Below are 16,640 nucleotides of genomic sequence, written 5' to 3' on the forward strand. Positions count from 1 at the left end.
CACCTTTGAAGGTACAATTCTGGCACCAGTTCCAATGTGTGGATTTTTTCCCTACATATCCAAGCAATTTGCCCTTAATACCAGCTGAGTGACCTGCAATTCAACTCAGTTCTAACACTGTCCACCTGGAGATAGCATCAGATCCCACAGGTTAAGGGCTCCATTCTGCAAGACTCTCCCCACTTCAGACACCAGTTCCAAGTCTAGTTTGTTACCAGTGCTTCTGACCTGCCGACTGTAGATCAGAGGTTCCCATGACGCCCCTTCTTGGGTTTTAATTAATTTGCTAGAGGGGCTCACAGAACTCAGAGAAATATTTTACTTACCGGAATACTAGTTTATTATAAAAGGATGTAATTCAGTAACAGCCAAATGGAAGAGATGCAGTCTCCTCGCATTTACCGTCCTGGAGACACTCCAAACCCAGTCCTTTTGGGTTTTTATAGAGGCTTTGTTCCATGGTCGTGATTGATTAAATCATTGGCCACTGGTGACTGAACTCAATGTCCAGCTCCTCTTGTCTCCCCAGAGGTCTGAGGTGGGGCTGAAAGTGCTAACCCTCTAATCGGGTGGTTGGTTCCCCTGGCAATCAGCCCCCCATCCTTAGGTTACCTAGAGGCTTTCCATAAATCTCATTAACATAACAAAGGACACTTTTTATAACTCTCTTAAAATTCCATGAATTTTAGGAGCTCTGTGGTAGGAATGAAGACAAAGATCAAATATATATTTCTTATTATAAATCACAGTATCACAGAAGGGTAGGTGATATTTACATGTGTGGATTTGTGCAGGGAGAGCTTCCCTTTCAGAGGAATAGCTTGAACACTGTCGGGAAAGGGATAGCGCATGTTCAAGGAAAAATTAGCGATCAGGTTTGGCCTTGGCAAAGTACGAGTTAGTTCATTCTTTCCTTCCTCCCTTCCTTCCTTCCCTCCTTCCTTCCTTCCTTTCTTTCTTTTTTCCTTCCTTCCTTCTTCCATTCATTAAGCATTCACTGAGTGCTTGGCATGTGAAGGACCATCCTGGGTTCCAGGGATCCAGTAGTAAACAAGTTGTTCCCTGCCTGCATAAATTTTATGTTTAAACCAAGGAGTTCTATAATGAACAGTACATAGTGTCTATTTTAATTACAGCTTTAAACTGCTGTTAAGGAGAAGCACAAGATCCATGAGATCAAACAGCCAGTCAATGGTTTGAGATGAAATGTCAGGAATTCCAGCCGATAAGCTGGGAAAAGTTATGTTGAGGCCGAAGAGCAGAGGACTTTGAATGCTAAGCTAAGAAGTTTGGAATTTAATCTCTTAACTTTTCCTGAAAAACAGCCCTCAGTATGACTGCAGGTGTTATCAGCAGATGGAATAGTGGAAAGAGAATGCACTTCGGATTCAGAAAGACTGAGCTTTGACTCTCAACCATGCCAATTATCAACCATGTGCACTTCAGCGTGTTTCTTAACCTCTTCACCGGTGCTTCAGTTTCCTTCTCCTTAAAATGAGATGATTATATCCCCAGTGGAAGCTAAGAAGTACCTAACACGATGTTTAGCAGAAAAAAAAAAAAAAAAAGTAATCCTTGGATGGCAGTTTTTCTTCCCTTGCCACACAAGAAAATGTCACATCACAGAGGGTTTAAAAGTAGCCTGCCTAGGATGACCTCGCTAGTAAATGTTTGGTCAGTGTGCACCCTGTCCGTCAGACCCTGCAGGTACTGGGCGTGCGACCTAGAAGCTAGATTGCCCCTAATGGAGCATAGATGGATTTGGTGCACTTACAAATCTTGGGGCGCCTGGGTGGCACAGTGGTTAAGCGTCTGCCTTCGGCTCAGGGCATGATCCCGGCGTTATGGGATCGAGCCCCACATCAGGCTCCTCCGCTATGAGCCTGCTTCTTCCTCTCCCACTCCCCCTGCTTGTGTTCCCTCTCTCGCTGGCTGTCTCTGTCGAATAAATAAATAAAATCTTAAAAAAAAAAAATCTAGGAAGAGAACTTGTGGCCATACCAGTATGGAGACCTTTTCTTCACAATATCATTGCAGGTCATTCTCTGTCATTTAGAACATGGCTTCCTTCCCAAACTTGGTTGTGTGTCAGAATTCATGGATTTATGTGAAAAATACAGATTCCTAGGCCTTATCCCAGATATACTGAAAAAGCCTCTCCAGGGATGGGGAAGGGAATCATATTTTTAATAGCTCCCCAAGTGAGTAGGACACTCATCCATGCTTGAGAACCAGACTGGCCTAGCACCTCATTCTCTTGCTTGTTGCTAATATCCTATTGCTCTGTAGTGGGGCAGACAGCCCTCTATTCCAGTGGTTCTGAGAATGGGCTTCCTGGGCCAGCAGTATCAGTACCGCTGGACACTTTTAGAATGCACACTCTCAAGTTCACCCCAGGCCTGTTCTATCAAACACCCTGGGGATTGGGTCTAGCAGGAGGTCTTAGTTAACCTTCTAAATGATTCTGATGAGCCTACAGTGTGAGGGCCACTGCTCTAGGACTATTTGGGGGAGGCTCTTCTGTCATGTGCTGGGCAGAAGTTCTACAAAGCATGAAAAAGTTGGTGAGACCAGCAAAATTGGGCGGGGGGGGCGGGATTGGGAGATAAAGAAGAAAAAAAGGAAAACAAAAAACAAAAGGTGGAGCCCAGTATTTGTGGAGCCTACGTTTGTTTGCTTGTTTCATTGGACTCTTGACATCAGCAGACGTATTACAATGTAGAATAATGCCCAGTTCCTCTGCGAAAAGACCAGTCCAGAGGTTAAGGAAGCTGGATTCCTGTTCCTGCGTGACTTTTGGCAGCTGACTTCATCCCTCTGGGTCTCAGTTTCCTGAGGAGCACAAGGGAGGCCTGGACTGATTGGTCTCTAAGGGGTCCTCTGGCATGACTTTCTGCAGCGCTGCCAAAGGAATCGGGATCCACTCTGACATTTGGTGTTATTCCTGAGCAAGCGTATTGTCTGAGGGCCCCCTGGAACAGTGAAACCTGAAACAGAGGGGCTGGTTAGGGACCTGGAGTAAACGACTTCCTTCCTGGAGAGTTGGAGCCTCCAGGAGGCTGTGCGCAGGGAAATTCCAGGCCATCTGGATGTGAGAGGATTGCAGTCATCTACCAGGGTTACGGGAGACCGCCTTCCGGAGATAACATTATGTCATTTGATAGCTCATTATGACCTGGAAAACTCCTCGATGATGGTGATCATGGGGGTGGAGGGGAGGGAGACATGGAGGTGATACTCATACAAAGACTCAGGCCTTCTTTCCTCTCTGTCTCCACAGGAGGTCCCCAGCTGCTGCTAGTCAGCCAATTGTCTCCAGAGTCAACCTGCAAGGTAAGCGGCATGGTGAAGCCTATCTCCATGTTTCAAAATCAAGGTGTCCTTTGTGCAGAAACCTTTTTAGGATCGTAGCACTCGTTTGCATATGGCCCTATAAAGTCTCTTGGTGACTTTTTTCAAAGGCAGAGTGGAGCTTTCCTTCATTCCATGTAAAACCAAATGAAAAGCAGTATGAACAGTTTTCCCATCATGTGCACGCCCGGGCTTTCAGGGTGTGCTGGATGTGTGGTAATGGGGCTTCCCCGAAGGCAGGCAGGAGGCAGAGCTGAATTGCTACTGCGACTTCACCTCGGTTTGCTGGCCCCAGTAAACTCCAGGACAGCTGACTTCAAAGGCCCTGAGGGGCCCCCAGGTTGGCTCGAGCATCCCACAGGGTATGTTAGTGGTTTTCCCCCAAGCGAGCGTCAACTATAGGTCCCGCTTGAATCTACATCCTCTCCAGGTGTGAAACCAAAGGCTTTTCCAGGTCACATATCATTTACCTTGGAGGTCATCCAACTTTGTTCCTCAAATGTGTGTGTGTGTGTGTGTGTGTGTGTGTTTAAGAAACCCAGCATCTCATCTTTCAGTGCCATGCATGTGCTTTCCATGCGGAGTTGAGAGTTATGGAGGGGCAGGGCTATGCTGAAGGAACACCATGGAGATAGATCAAACAGTAACTCTACTTGACGTAAGATGCAAGGTACAGGTCCAAAGTGGAGTTTTCCCCCTTGAATCTGTCCCCACTAGCGTGGCAGTGGACCTGAGTAAAACCACAGGAGAAAACAAGCCAGATGAACTCTGTTGAGATTTTCTAACACCAAACAGCACTGCCTCGAACACTTCTCTCTTTCCAGCTATGTTATTCCCACTGCTTTATCCTTAACCATCTTCCTTCCTTGCATGTTGTGTTCTCTTGCTGGTATCACAGCCAGGAGGATAACGGAAATAATAATATAAAAGCCCAACTTCTAAAAACAAAGGAACAAAACATAGATTCCATTGGCTCATTGGCTTCGGAAGTATTTATGGTACACCCTTTTAAAAATATTTTTATTAGAAAAAAGATTGAGAACAAGAATCAAGGTGAAAGGAAGATAGAAGTAAAAGTAAGTTTGCCTCTAGAGCCCCATGATGTGAAACAGAGAGAAGAAAATAGTACTCCGTCCAGGGGCTTCAAAAACCTGGTGTGCTGATGTACTATTTCCTTTAGAAGTTTGATAAAAGGAAACTAAATAGAGTGTTTTAACATACAACTGGTGTTACATAGCTGGAGATCAAAGGAGGTGGTTTTGAAACTCCTGTCATTTCATCATATTAGCTTTTGCCAGTGAGACGCCACTGCTCTTCATTTCTGTTAGCCAAAAGCGCTAAGAAGTTTTGACATCCATTTGAATATTTAAACTGTTTTCTTATTCTTGTGATAAATACTGACAAACATTAGGAGAATATGTGATATTTATGGCTCTATAAATTAGCTCATTAGCCAGAGATGTTGTTGCAAAGACCCTTTTGTGATTATTGGCACAGTAACTACAGCCTGGCAACTGGGGATTCTTTTGCTAAATTCTTTTAAAACAATGGAGCAAAGAAATGACAATACCACTTAGGCAATTTGTTTTCGTCTGTCTTTGTGGCAAACTACAAAAATTCTGGCTTTTCATCGGGAAGAGAATGTAGCGATACCAATTATTACGTAATTATAGGTTTCAAAATCTCCTTACCACTTAACCACAGCCAGAAAAGGAAGGAGGACACACACATCCTGTGTTTTGTTCTTATTATCAGCTTAAATAAGTCAGGCAGATTTTTCCTGGTATTTTAATATTTATCAGCATGTGACAAAGAGGTGTGTTTAAATAGAAACTTTAAAAGGGAATGAAAAATAAGTAGCTCAGAGCAAACAGAATGGAAGGCTGGAGTGCTGCTTTAAAAGATGATTTTTCATGATAATAAGATCAGGTTTTCCTTTATTATCACTAAAGTTGAACTCGTATTTCAATTGAAATCTAAGATAAAAGATACAAGAAACCCATGATTATTTAAACGCATTTAGCAACAATCCAGTTTGTTAGGAAAGCCAGACTGACTTAGGTAACTGTTCTTGGAAAAAAAGCAAGTGTAAGAGAGAGACAGAGACAGAGAGAGAAAGAGAAAAGCCAACTATTTTTTAAAAGACTTTTTTTTATGCATCTAAATGAAGGGAATGCAATTCATTTTAATAGCTACTTGTCAGAACCCATGGTTAAATTGCTACATTTGTTCTTACAAATTGATCACTAACTGAAATAATTCATGGGGAAAATAAAAGCAAATCGCTTAGCCTTCTGTACCTTATTCTCACTGTTTAACCAAGGTTACTCTTTTCAGCTCTTGCAGTACAACACGAGTTTCCCTCCTCTGCAAAGACATCCCAATATATATATTTTTTAATCAGTGTAATTGCTCCTTTTTGTGTGCTATGGCAACAATCCCATTCTAGCTTATATTGTAATTCATGGCTTACTTGTCTCCTGCATTGGAGCACCTTGATGGTAGGAGCTGTACCTTATTCATCTCTTTATCTTTCAAAATTCATTAGCATCGCTATTTTCACATAGTAGGAAGACCATAAATCTTGATTTGACCAGAACAGTATAAGGTTTGTGGAGTTTATCTGAAGAAAAATGTTCATAAATTAAATTTTAATAATGAGTCAATATTTTTATCTCTATGGGTATGAAAAATATTCGACTGTGGCTTTTTTACTCTGAAAAAAAATCAGTTATTGCATTGAAATGAAAAGAGGTTTGAAACACGCTCTATAACAGCAAAAATATGTATTTAGGTGGTCATGTGGGTTTTTGACAGAAAGAGTTAAATAAAAAAGTTGGCATTTTTGCACTTTGATTAACAAAGCCAGAGTAAAGTAATTGAGAATTTAAAACGCAGAAAGTATAGCAGCATGGAAATGATAGCTCCTGCTTTAAGGAGAAAGATGCACTAAGTCCTCCTGGGAGTGCTGAAAATGCTAATACTGTGGAGTGTAGTGAACATCTCGATTTTTATCCCATTTTGCCTTTTCACAAGCAGGAATTCCAGGCCTTTTCTACATGCTGTGTCAGGATTAGAACAGTAAGGGGAAAAAAAAATAGAAGAAAGAGCACTCCAAAACAAGGCAGGCTTCTATCATCTGTACACATTCAACATGGAAACTGGGAGTCATTTTTAGGATTTCAGGCCTCAAACTATTTTCAACAGAAAAAAACAGATTATTGAGGAAAATCAATGTGTGTGTGTGTGTGTGCATGTGCAGGAGTGGGCGGGTAACTGTATGTGTGTAGGTGTGTGTGGGATAATTGTCTCACTTTTCCCACCCATTCTATCCCTTGCCTTTGCATGCATTTCAAGTGAGTGCAGATATGTCATGAGAAGTTAAGAATTTCCTGAAAGGATAAATCATCCAGTGTTCACTGCCTTTACAAAATGACTCTGCTTTACAAAAGGATTACAGAAGTAATCCTTTTAATGGCCAGCATCTCCGATTCATATAAATGTGACTTGATTGAAAATATATATTGTATATATGTTTTAGCAGGTGAATTGATGTGTAAGTTGGGAGATTCTATGTTAATCTCCTCCTTCTAAAATTTAACAATAAGCATATTGAGCAAGAGCGTCACTGATATAACATGTAGGATAACACGAAGAACAACCCCCCCCAAGTCCATGGGTCATTGGAAATGACAGCAAACCATGCCAGGAAGATGAATAAAAAATTGCCTGAGTACTTCAGGCCACACTGCTGCAGACCCAGAGTCTCTCCCAGCCTGGGTCTCCAAGGCCTTGGTTTATGGTGGTTTTCAACACCAGTCAATTAGATGTTTTTCAAGAGAAGCCTGTATGTGGAGAAATAAGATGTGATAACAGAGGACTTTCCAGTACATCTGAAATAGGTTGGCCTAAGTGAGAAACAGACTTAATTAATTTTTTTCTGTGCTCATGGGAATCCCTTTCTTCTATTATGTGTCCAAGCCATTCTAGGGGGAGGAAATGATGCTTTACTGGTTGATAAAACAGAAGAAGGGGCTTTCTGCGAAGAAGTCTATTTCTCAGTATGAGTTCCTCCCATATCTTCACTTGATTATGAATATCGCCCTGAACGTTCATGGGGCTGTGCCAGATAGAGCGTCTGTTCGAGGAGTGGACAAGGGGCTCAGAGAGTTATCTTGGATTCTGAGAATTTCAGAAAGTTATGACATTGACTGAGTTCTCATTCTTTGCCAGAGCGGCCAGGGCCTAGGATGAGACATGGACTGTGTGTGCACGAGTAAAGGGCTCTCTGAGAACCACAGCAGTGGCCTGTGTCAGATGACTGGAAATGAAGCCTGGCATAAGTACGACGTTTGCTTGGTTTCTACATTAAGCAAGAACTCTGAGGCAGGATTACAACACTTATGAACAAATACGAATAAAATCAATCCTGTTACCAAAGGCGGTGGCCACACATGACAAAGGAGAGACTGGGGGCGGGGGAGTAACCAAAAGAAGAGAAGGGGGGAAGAAGAAGGAGAGAAAGAAGAAAGAAAGGAAAGGAACAAGAGAAAAAAAACTAGAAATATCAGAGAAGTTTTTCATTAGTGTTCTGATTGTCCTGTGGCCCAAATTATTGGGATAATTGCCTTAATGACTAACCTTGAGTGTTTAAGCAGCCCACATACAAAACGATAGGGCAAATGCACTAGAAAAGCCCAAGTAATTCTGGGAATAATTCCCCAAACAGTTGTTTTATAAGCACTGCTTTTGTCTAAAATAGCCCTCTTTTAAACATTTACCCCAGAGCATCAACATCAAGCTATTTATATTGATCTGCAATTATTTCATATATGTCTAAATTTAAGTGTGGGTAGTTGCAAAAACATTGACAAGTCAACTAAAGTGTGAACAGTTAAAATGTTACCCTTGAGCAAACATTACCAAAAATAAAGCCCTGCTCATTAATGGCTATTTCACCAGTTCAAAATTAATTTCTAAATTTAGTGTGAATGCTTCTTCCTATTCAATGGAACCAATGAAACCTGCAGCATCTAATCTCTCACTTGCTGCCTAAAGACTTGAGTCCGTTCCGGGTTGACTCCACTTCATGTTTTTGCGCTGCTGAGAAACACCATCCACCCACCCCCCCTGAAAGTTGGAATCATGCATGTTAGTAAGTATTTCAGTTATGCTATTGACGTCAATGGAGTCATTAAATAGATTGCTGGCCCTCCCAGAGGCAAATCACTGCCAGGGACCTAGATACAGACACGTTTTTTACAAAGACAACCATCAGGTTTTGCTATAGCAGTAAGCCAGAGAAAGGGAAAAGTTTATACTGTAGCAGACCTATCTCCAAACACAGTTTATTTTTTTCTTTTGCATTTTAGTTCCGGCCTTTCTTTCTCTTTGGTTACAGTAGGCTCAGGCGATGCCCAGATATTGTTGCTTCAGTGTTTTGTGTGCAAAAGCATCTCCTGTCATTGAGACCATGAGGGGTGGCACCGCACTTCTGAAAACGTGTCTCACCTTTAGGTCTACACAGCCCATCTTGATGTTTATTTGGTGGCATAAATTGTCTGGGCGAACCACTATTGTCTGCCAGTAAGGCTGTGTTTGACATATAGTTCCCTGAATAAACAGTTTCTTCTGAACACACACACACACACACACACACACACACACACGCACACCCTTGTCCTTTCTGCCACTTCTGTACACTCGTAGCCGCAGCCCTTCATCTATGAATCAGCCTTTATGCAGCCCGCACGGTGCTGCGGCACCAGGGCTCTGAGGCGAAGGGTGGAGGAGGAGGCTGGGAAGAAAGATTCACTTCTCTCAGCTGCCTCAGCTGCCTCATCTGCAGAGCTGCCGCGGGAGGCAGGAGGCTGCCCACGTGCCTGTGTCCTTCTAAACCCCAGCTGCTGCCTACCTCAAGCCTGGTCATGCAGCTCCCAGGCATGTGGGAGAGAGCCCTTCGGGAAACATCTGTCTCCTGCTGGGTATTTCTGACAGCTGTATTTACCTGGACAGCCCCAGGAGTCAGGGCCAAAGATTCACCTCACACCTGGGCTCCTCTCCCTCCCAGGCTCAGAATTAGGGAGCCATCTTGAGCAGACAGCTTTCTTCAGATCTGGTCATCGGAATCCGCCATGTTGGTTTCAGCTCTCATCTCCCTTTCCAACCTGGGCTCCCCTACTCCTGCACTGCCCCACTTGCTTATCAGTTAGTGTGTGTGTGTGTGTGTGTGTGTGTGTATAAAAGAAAAAAAAACATACACACACATATATATATATGTTTATTTTTCTTTTTTAGTTAGTATGCATATAAATGCCAGAAATCTGACCACCGTTGGTAACCCCTTTTGGTTCATCTGGAGGCCCGGACCATCCCCCCTCCACCATTGCTTCTTCTTCTATATTCCTGGCTTTGAGTAGTGGCTTCATAGTCCATCCTTTATCTCTGTCTTCACCTTCAACAGCCAATTCTTATAGCCTTTTCTCTAATCATCCCCCTCCTTTTCTTCCCCACTCTCTCTTCCTTAGTTTGGTGCTTCATTCTCCCATTCCTAAACCATTACTGTGGTCCTTCCACTTGGCCTGTTGTCTTCAGTCCTTCCCTATTGCAATCCACCCTCCATTCTGGTACTAGAATTATTCTTCTAAAATCCAGTCATAGTTAAGTTATTTCCTTAGTTGAGTATCCCTTGCCTTCAACACAGGATCCCCACTTCTTACCAATTCCTTTGGAATTTTGCTCCTAACTCCTTCTTTGTTCTCATCTTTCACTTTAACCCCCATGCACAGTTGATGGTTGAGGTGCCCTGAACATCCTGAACATACTGTCCCTCAAATATGCCATGCTCTTCTTGCCTTTCTGCCTTTGTACATGTGGTTCCCTCTGTCTGGGCTGCCTTTTCCCAAAAATATCACTCACATACTCAGCTCAGGGATATTCTTACATTGTCAAGTGAACAAGTTCTTTCCACTCATTGATTCTTGCATTCTGGAGTCAGGATTCAACCAAATACGTAGTCTCAATCCAGAGCCTGATCTGTAATAGTAAATACTAATTCCTTTACTCATTCCCATCTTAAAAGTACATTCCTTAACTTTTAAGACTCAGCATATATGCCATCTTCCGTGTGTGCTCCCTGCAACTCATCCAAAATTACTCTCAATTATTATCTTAATTATGATCTCAAAATCCCAATTATTGCACTTGCCATATTATGCTGCATTTATTTATTTAATTTTATTCCCTTTTAGACTAAGACTGTCTCAAGTTCAAGTACTAATGTTTTTTTTTAATATCCCCCATTTATAGAACATGACCTGGAATATGGTAGATGCTCAATAAATGTTTATGGACTGAACAAATATAAATGAGTGTATGTCCATGCCTGAATCAGAAAGGATTAGAGAGCTCATTTTAGGCTTGTCTAAATATCTTCTAGCTCTCTGGCATGTATACAATGCTGACGTTCCTGGCTAATCTTGACTACATGTAACTTTTTTTCACTTGAAGTAAGCTCTTTATCATCTATAACTTTCAGGCAGTGTTAAAATAAATACAATAAAAGTGGGGGTGTTAAAATAAATGCAATAAAAAATGACTGAATGTGACTAGCTTATTACTCTATATTATCTCTTAGTGCCTAGTACAGTGCCTGGCACAAGGTAGGTACTCAATTAGTATATTGAATTGAATTGGGCTGGGAATCCCTGGGCCAATACCTTAGCAAGTTACTACTCTGAGACTCAGTTTTTTGTCTAGAAAGTGGGAATTGTAATACTCTGTCTTGTAAGATTGTTGTGAGGGTTAAATGAGAAAAGTTATGCATGTAGTGGTTAAAAGTAAAGACTCTAGAGCCAGACTGCCCCTTTCAAGTCCCAACTCCATTAGTATGTGGCCTTGGGACAAATTACTTAACCTCTCCATGTCCCAATCTCCTCATCTCCAAAACTGGGATGGAAATTTTACATATCTCATATGTGGGTTGTAGGGATTACATGTGTAAACATACAAAAAGCACTTAGAATAGCTCCTAACATTTAGAAAAGTGTCAATATTAGTATCATTTTATTAATCATGTTATACAACATGTTTCCCCATAGCCCCCAGCACATAGCAGGTGGTCAGGTGAAAGCTAAGAGCCTAGGCCTGCTGGCTTAAGTAGGGAACCAAAACAGAAAGTCTTGTTCAGATCTGTCTGAAAGGTTCTGACCTACTTCCCTTCTATAGGAATACAATCTAGAAGGCAAGCTGTCTTTGAAGTTTAAGATTCGTTTTCCCTGAAACCATAAAAATCTGATTATATAGAAATACATTTGGAGCTGAAGGTAGGACACCAGACGAGGATGGCTCTTTCTCTTAAAGACAGGTTGCAGAAAATGCTCAGTCAGGACTCTGAGAACTGGATTGTAGTTAACTGAGAGCTTTCTCTTGCACAAACGTGAGAGGACTTCACTCTATAGGCTAGAATAATTGCATCTCTACAACTCATTACAGTTGTATTTAAATACAATGTTCAGGGCTTGGTACATACCTGCACATACACAGGCTTTTCAGCTCGGGGAGCTCAGCAGAGATGAGCAATGGAGCTGGTACAGAGCTTCCCTGTGGAGAGAAGACAAAACCTACTAGCTGAGTCCAGCCTAGGGGAGGCTTTGACTTTTTTTGAAAAGACTGCCCTCTCTCAATCACTTCCGAGAACGGGAAGGCCCCCTCTTACCATCTGCCTCTTTCTTGTCCCTTTATTGGGAGGGAGGGAGAAAAGAAGGAGGGCAGGGTTGGCTTAGAGAAGAATGAACATGGGTATTAGAAAATGAAGGAAGAAGGAAGAGAACCTTCTAAGTTCCCTGTTTTCTCCTTCCTGCATCCCCCAAACCACATGATCCTGGGGGCAGGGTGAATTCTGCTTGCTTGCTTCTGATCAACCCCAGACCAGCACTTTATGGAGCTGTCTTCAGAGTTGTTCTCGGAAGCCAGGAGCATTTCAGGGAACAGTCTTTCACCCAAGAGAAGAGAAACAAAGCAGGGACTGTCCCCTTGAAATAGAGAACAGGCAACAGAACTCACTGGATCTTTTTCTTAGCTTATTGTCTTGACTTACTCCCAGCCAGAGCTGTTGACAAGTACCAAACGTCATGCCTCAGAGTTTTGTATACTTTCCTACCTCCCCTTTGGCTGTGTCCATGGCATGAGGTGGGGCCATGGGCACTTATCCAGTCCATTTGATCCATGGAGGCAACCCAGTCAGTAATGCAGTCTTTGCCCCTACCCCCTCACTTGTGCTTTGACTCCACATTTCTAGGGTCTAGTCTGGCTAGTCCTGCTTGCCTAGCAAAGTATAGAATTTCTAAAGCCTACCTGTCTGCCTCTGATTACAGGAGAGGAAAGGGGCTAGCCGTTATTCAACTCATGTTATGTGCCAGGCACTGGGCTAGGCACTCTGCATACATTTTCTCACCTAATTCTCAACACTGAACCATTCTGCAGATTGTTCTCCCGATTTCACAGATTTAGAAAAGAAGGCTCAGGGAATACATGGGGTCTACTCAAGACCACATAGTTAGTCAGTGATAAAGTCAGAACTGAAACCTAGGTCTGTATTTCTTGAAAACACATGCTCTTTCCTCTAGTCTAGACCACGCTGTCCCTGCCCCACCCCCATTGTAAACCTCGGAAGTTATAACTGACAGAAAGGGGGATGGTGAGCATTTCACAACAGGAGAGCAAACAAACATACTGAATTACCCACAGCCTTAATAATTACTATATAATAATTCCCTTTAATTCATTTGTTATCTATCCATTTTATTGTAAGTAATAAAAAAATGTGTAAATCTTAAAAGAAATGTCTCATACATATCCATTATTCATTTATTAATTTATTCCATAAATGTTCATTAGATGCTTACTGTGTATGAGACACTGTGTTAGATACTGGAGAGGTAATAGTGAAGAGAAAAAATTTAGAGCCTGATCTCGTGGACCTTACAGCCTAGGAAATGTTAAGAAAATAAATACCCAATTACATATTTGATCATTATAATGAAGAAAAGTATAGAATACTATAATAGTGCCTCACCTGTAAAAAAAAAAAAAAACCATTAGGATTATTGTAATATTAAAGTAAGCCATTATACCTAAAGCATTGAGAATACTGCCTTCCATCTGGTATTATTTAGCATTTGTTCTAATTATTATTATCACTAATTATTATTGGGGTTAATGTAGATTAGGGGACAGGGAAGGCCTTTGTAAATGACCTTGAATTTGTGACCTAAACACTGAGTAGGAGCTGGGTGGGTAGAGTCGGTAAGTAACCCCTTCCAGGTGCTCCAGCCTAACATCTGGATCAGTAGGGTGGCCATGAAGTGCAGGGCCAAAGAAGCTGAGAAAGGCCAGGTTGAGCAGAGCATTTGTAGGCCATGGGTGAGACGTGTAAATTTTATTCTTAATAATGTGGGAAGCCATTAAGGAATTTTGAGAAGAAGATTGACGTGATCTGATTTGCATTTCAAATACAGCACTTGTCCCTGAGCCACAAGTCTGGGCTGCTGGCCCCTCCTGTGGGCTCCCGGGGACTTGTGCGTTTTCTGGCCCAATACTTGGCACCTGCCCTTTCCGTTCACCTTTGTGGCTAGCAGGCAAGCTCTGGATCCAGATTGGCTGAGTTTATTCCTGGTTCTAGTCCTTTCTTTCTGTAGGACTGTAGACAAATAATTCCACATCTCTGGGCCTTCATTTCCTCATACGTACAGTGAGGATAACAATAGGACCTTCAGCAGAAAATCATCGTGAGAGCTAGTTTAATGTACGTAAAGGGTTTAGCACAATGCCGCACACAGAAAGCACTAAATAAATGTTAATATTTTTAATGTATTATAGCTGCCTGTTTTCTTTATTACTTACACCTCTAGACTGTTTGCTCAATGCTTGGTACAGGGCCGGTGCTCAAAACATATTTATTGAAAAACATCATTGAGGGGACACCTGGGTGGCTCAGTCAGTTAAGCACCTGCCTTCAGCTCAGGTCATCATCCCAGCGTCCTGGGATCAAGCCCCGCATTGGGCTCCTTGCTCAGTGGGGAGTCTGCTTCTCTCTTTCTCTCTGCCCCTCCCCCCACTTGTGTTCTCTCTGTTTCTCTCAAATAAATAAATAAAATCTTAAAAAAATCATTGAAAAGAATGAACAGTGAAGGAGAGGTAATGCAATGAATTATAAGTAAAAGAAGAGAAAGATTGCTGACCTCCTCATGGACGAATGGACTTCCTTGAGTCTGTGGTAGATTCTGATGAGGGGAAATTTGCTTATGGGGACAGAGAAACTGAATGACTTTGCAGCTGCCCCGCTGCTCCAGCTTTGGGGAACTTGAAACAATGTCCATGAGACAAAAATATGTCTCAAGATCTGTGCTGCCAATCTGGATTGCCATCTGCACAAAAAGAAAATTGGGCTCCTGCAAGAGCTGCTGCACTCTTGCAGGCTACGGGACTGTCTGTCTGGAAGGCAAAGGTGAAGCCTCCAGAGTTCTCCGTTTGCTGGCTTTGGGGGACAGTCCCACGGACTAAGGACATAACACTGTGACTTCCTTTTCGCCCCTACATTGCTAACAGAGGCTCAGTTCTGTGAAGCAAGCCCACACCTTCAGTGTGATGCATGAACATTGGGAGAGGCTTTTCATGGCTTTGCGTAGCTGGGGAGTCTTAGGCACTCAGGGGCAACAGCCGCTCTCCATCGCCATGCAGAGGACCCGTCCTGACGAACAGCGAGTCCCTCAGATCTCTGCTGCGCCAGCACTGTGCCGTGTATGTGCGTGTGCATGCATGCTGACTGGTTACCATTTTTTTTTTTTAATCCCAGGGAAAAATAAGGGTTCTTCAAATGCTTTTTCAGTCAGCACAATGGGCCTCTGTCCTCACTGACCTGGTTTCCTATTATTTCTTCCTCTCTCATTGGAAATTTAACCAGTCTGTCTCTCTTCACCTGCAGATCATTTCTAGGCTTCCCTCTGATTTGCTGTTTTCTCCGTGCCCCTCACACTTCTAAACTGCCCTTCCTCTAGGCCTCTTAATTTGACTCAAAAACTTACCTGTGAAAGCCTCCTACAGTTAGTCTTGCTTATTGTAATAATGGCCCACTCTTTATATGTGGTATTGGGTATACATGTCCTGCGTTGATTTTTAAAGACATAACTGTTCTTTATGCCATTGGCATATGTTCATCCATTTGTTTGGCTTTGTGTGTGTTCCATAAGCTAAACATTTGTATTATGGCCTGCTACCACGTAGGGGGGAAGGGAAGTGCAAACTTGAATAAGACTCAGAATCTGATCTTCAGTTTGCACCACCTGGAAATAAAAGCGTAGAATAAAAGCTACCTGATTGTAAACCCTGTCAGTCAAGCTTCTCCATAGAAACAGACCCAATGTGAGAATATGTATACAGATATTTGTCATTTATTTAAAGGATGTGGCTCATGCAGTGTGGGGACTGGCAAGTTTGAATTTCTGGAAACTCAGGCAGGAGTTAATGCTTCAGTCTTGAGGCAGAATCTGTTCTTTTCCAAGAAACCTGTTTTTGCTCTTACACCTGCAACTGATGGGATGAGGCCCACCAACAATATTGAAGGTAATCTCTTTTATTTAAGATCCACTGATTATAAATGTTAACCACATCTACAAAATATCTTCACAACACCTAGATCAATATTGATTAAATAGCCAGGTACTGTTGCCTAGCCAAGTCAATACGTAAAATAAATCATCAAAAGGACCAACGAACAAATAAATAAGCCTGTCCTTGGGTGTCAGACCAGAATTATGCCCAGCTCTACACAATTAAAAAAATAAAAGATCCAGGAGAATAAAAATCTTTATATTCCTTCTGACTAATTGAGACTTTACTTCAAAACATGGTAAAATAGCCATTCCTCCCAGCTCACTGAATTGTCTTGAAAACCATGTGATGGTTTGAAAAGACCACAAGGGCAGTGTGTATTTTGAACACCCCAACATTCCCCAGCAGTGGCGACACACCTAGTAAATGTTGGTGACACCACAGAGGCCCCACGTTCTCACCAGTCTCTCTGCTGAGCAGCTGTATGAGAAAAGAAAATCTCGGGCTTCAGCCCTGCAAGCATGCCAGTCATTCTGTGCCCTGTGTCTGGAGACTGCAACCTATGACTGCAAACTCAACTGGGACAAATATCTCAGAAAGAGGTTATTGGGCCAGAAATACCTTGGAGTGAGGTGAGTATCCTCTCGATGTACGGTACTTGTTTCCACAGAAGGGGGTCT

General features: G+C 42.4%; 1 protein-coding gene across 5 annotated transcripts in view; it reads left to right on the top strand.

Annotated features, from left to right (window-relative positions):
* Positions 1-16,640, top strand: part of PDE4B (phosphodiesterase 4B) — a 438,005-nt gene that overhangs the window by 332,221 nt on the left and 89,144 nt on the right. For all 5 annotated transcript variants that reach the window (XM_019804216.2, XM_019804217.2, XM_034653634.1 and 2 more), the window contains one exon: positions 3,281-3,333. In XM_019804216.2, coding sequence (XP_019659775.1) covers positions 3,281-3,333 — 53 coding nt within the window. The remainder of the gene's footprint in view (positions 1-3,280; positions 3,334-16,640) is intronic.

The sequence above is a fragment of the Ailuropoda melanoleuca genome, chromosome 2 (genome assembly GCF_002007445.2).
Source record: "Ailuropoda melanoleuca isolate Jingjing chromosome 2, ASM200744v2, whole genome shotgun sequence".
Taxonomy (NCBI): domain Eukaryota; kingdom Metazoa; phylum Chordata; class Mammalia; order Carnivora; family Ursidae; genus Ailuropoda; species Ailuropoda melanoleuca.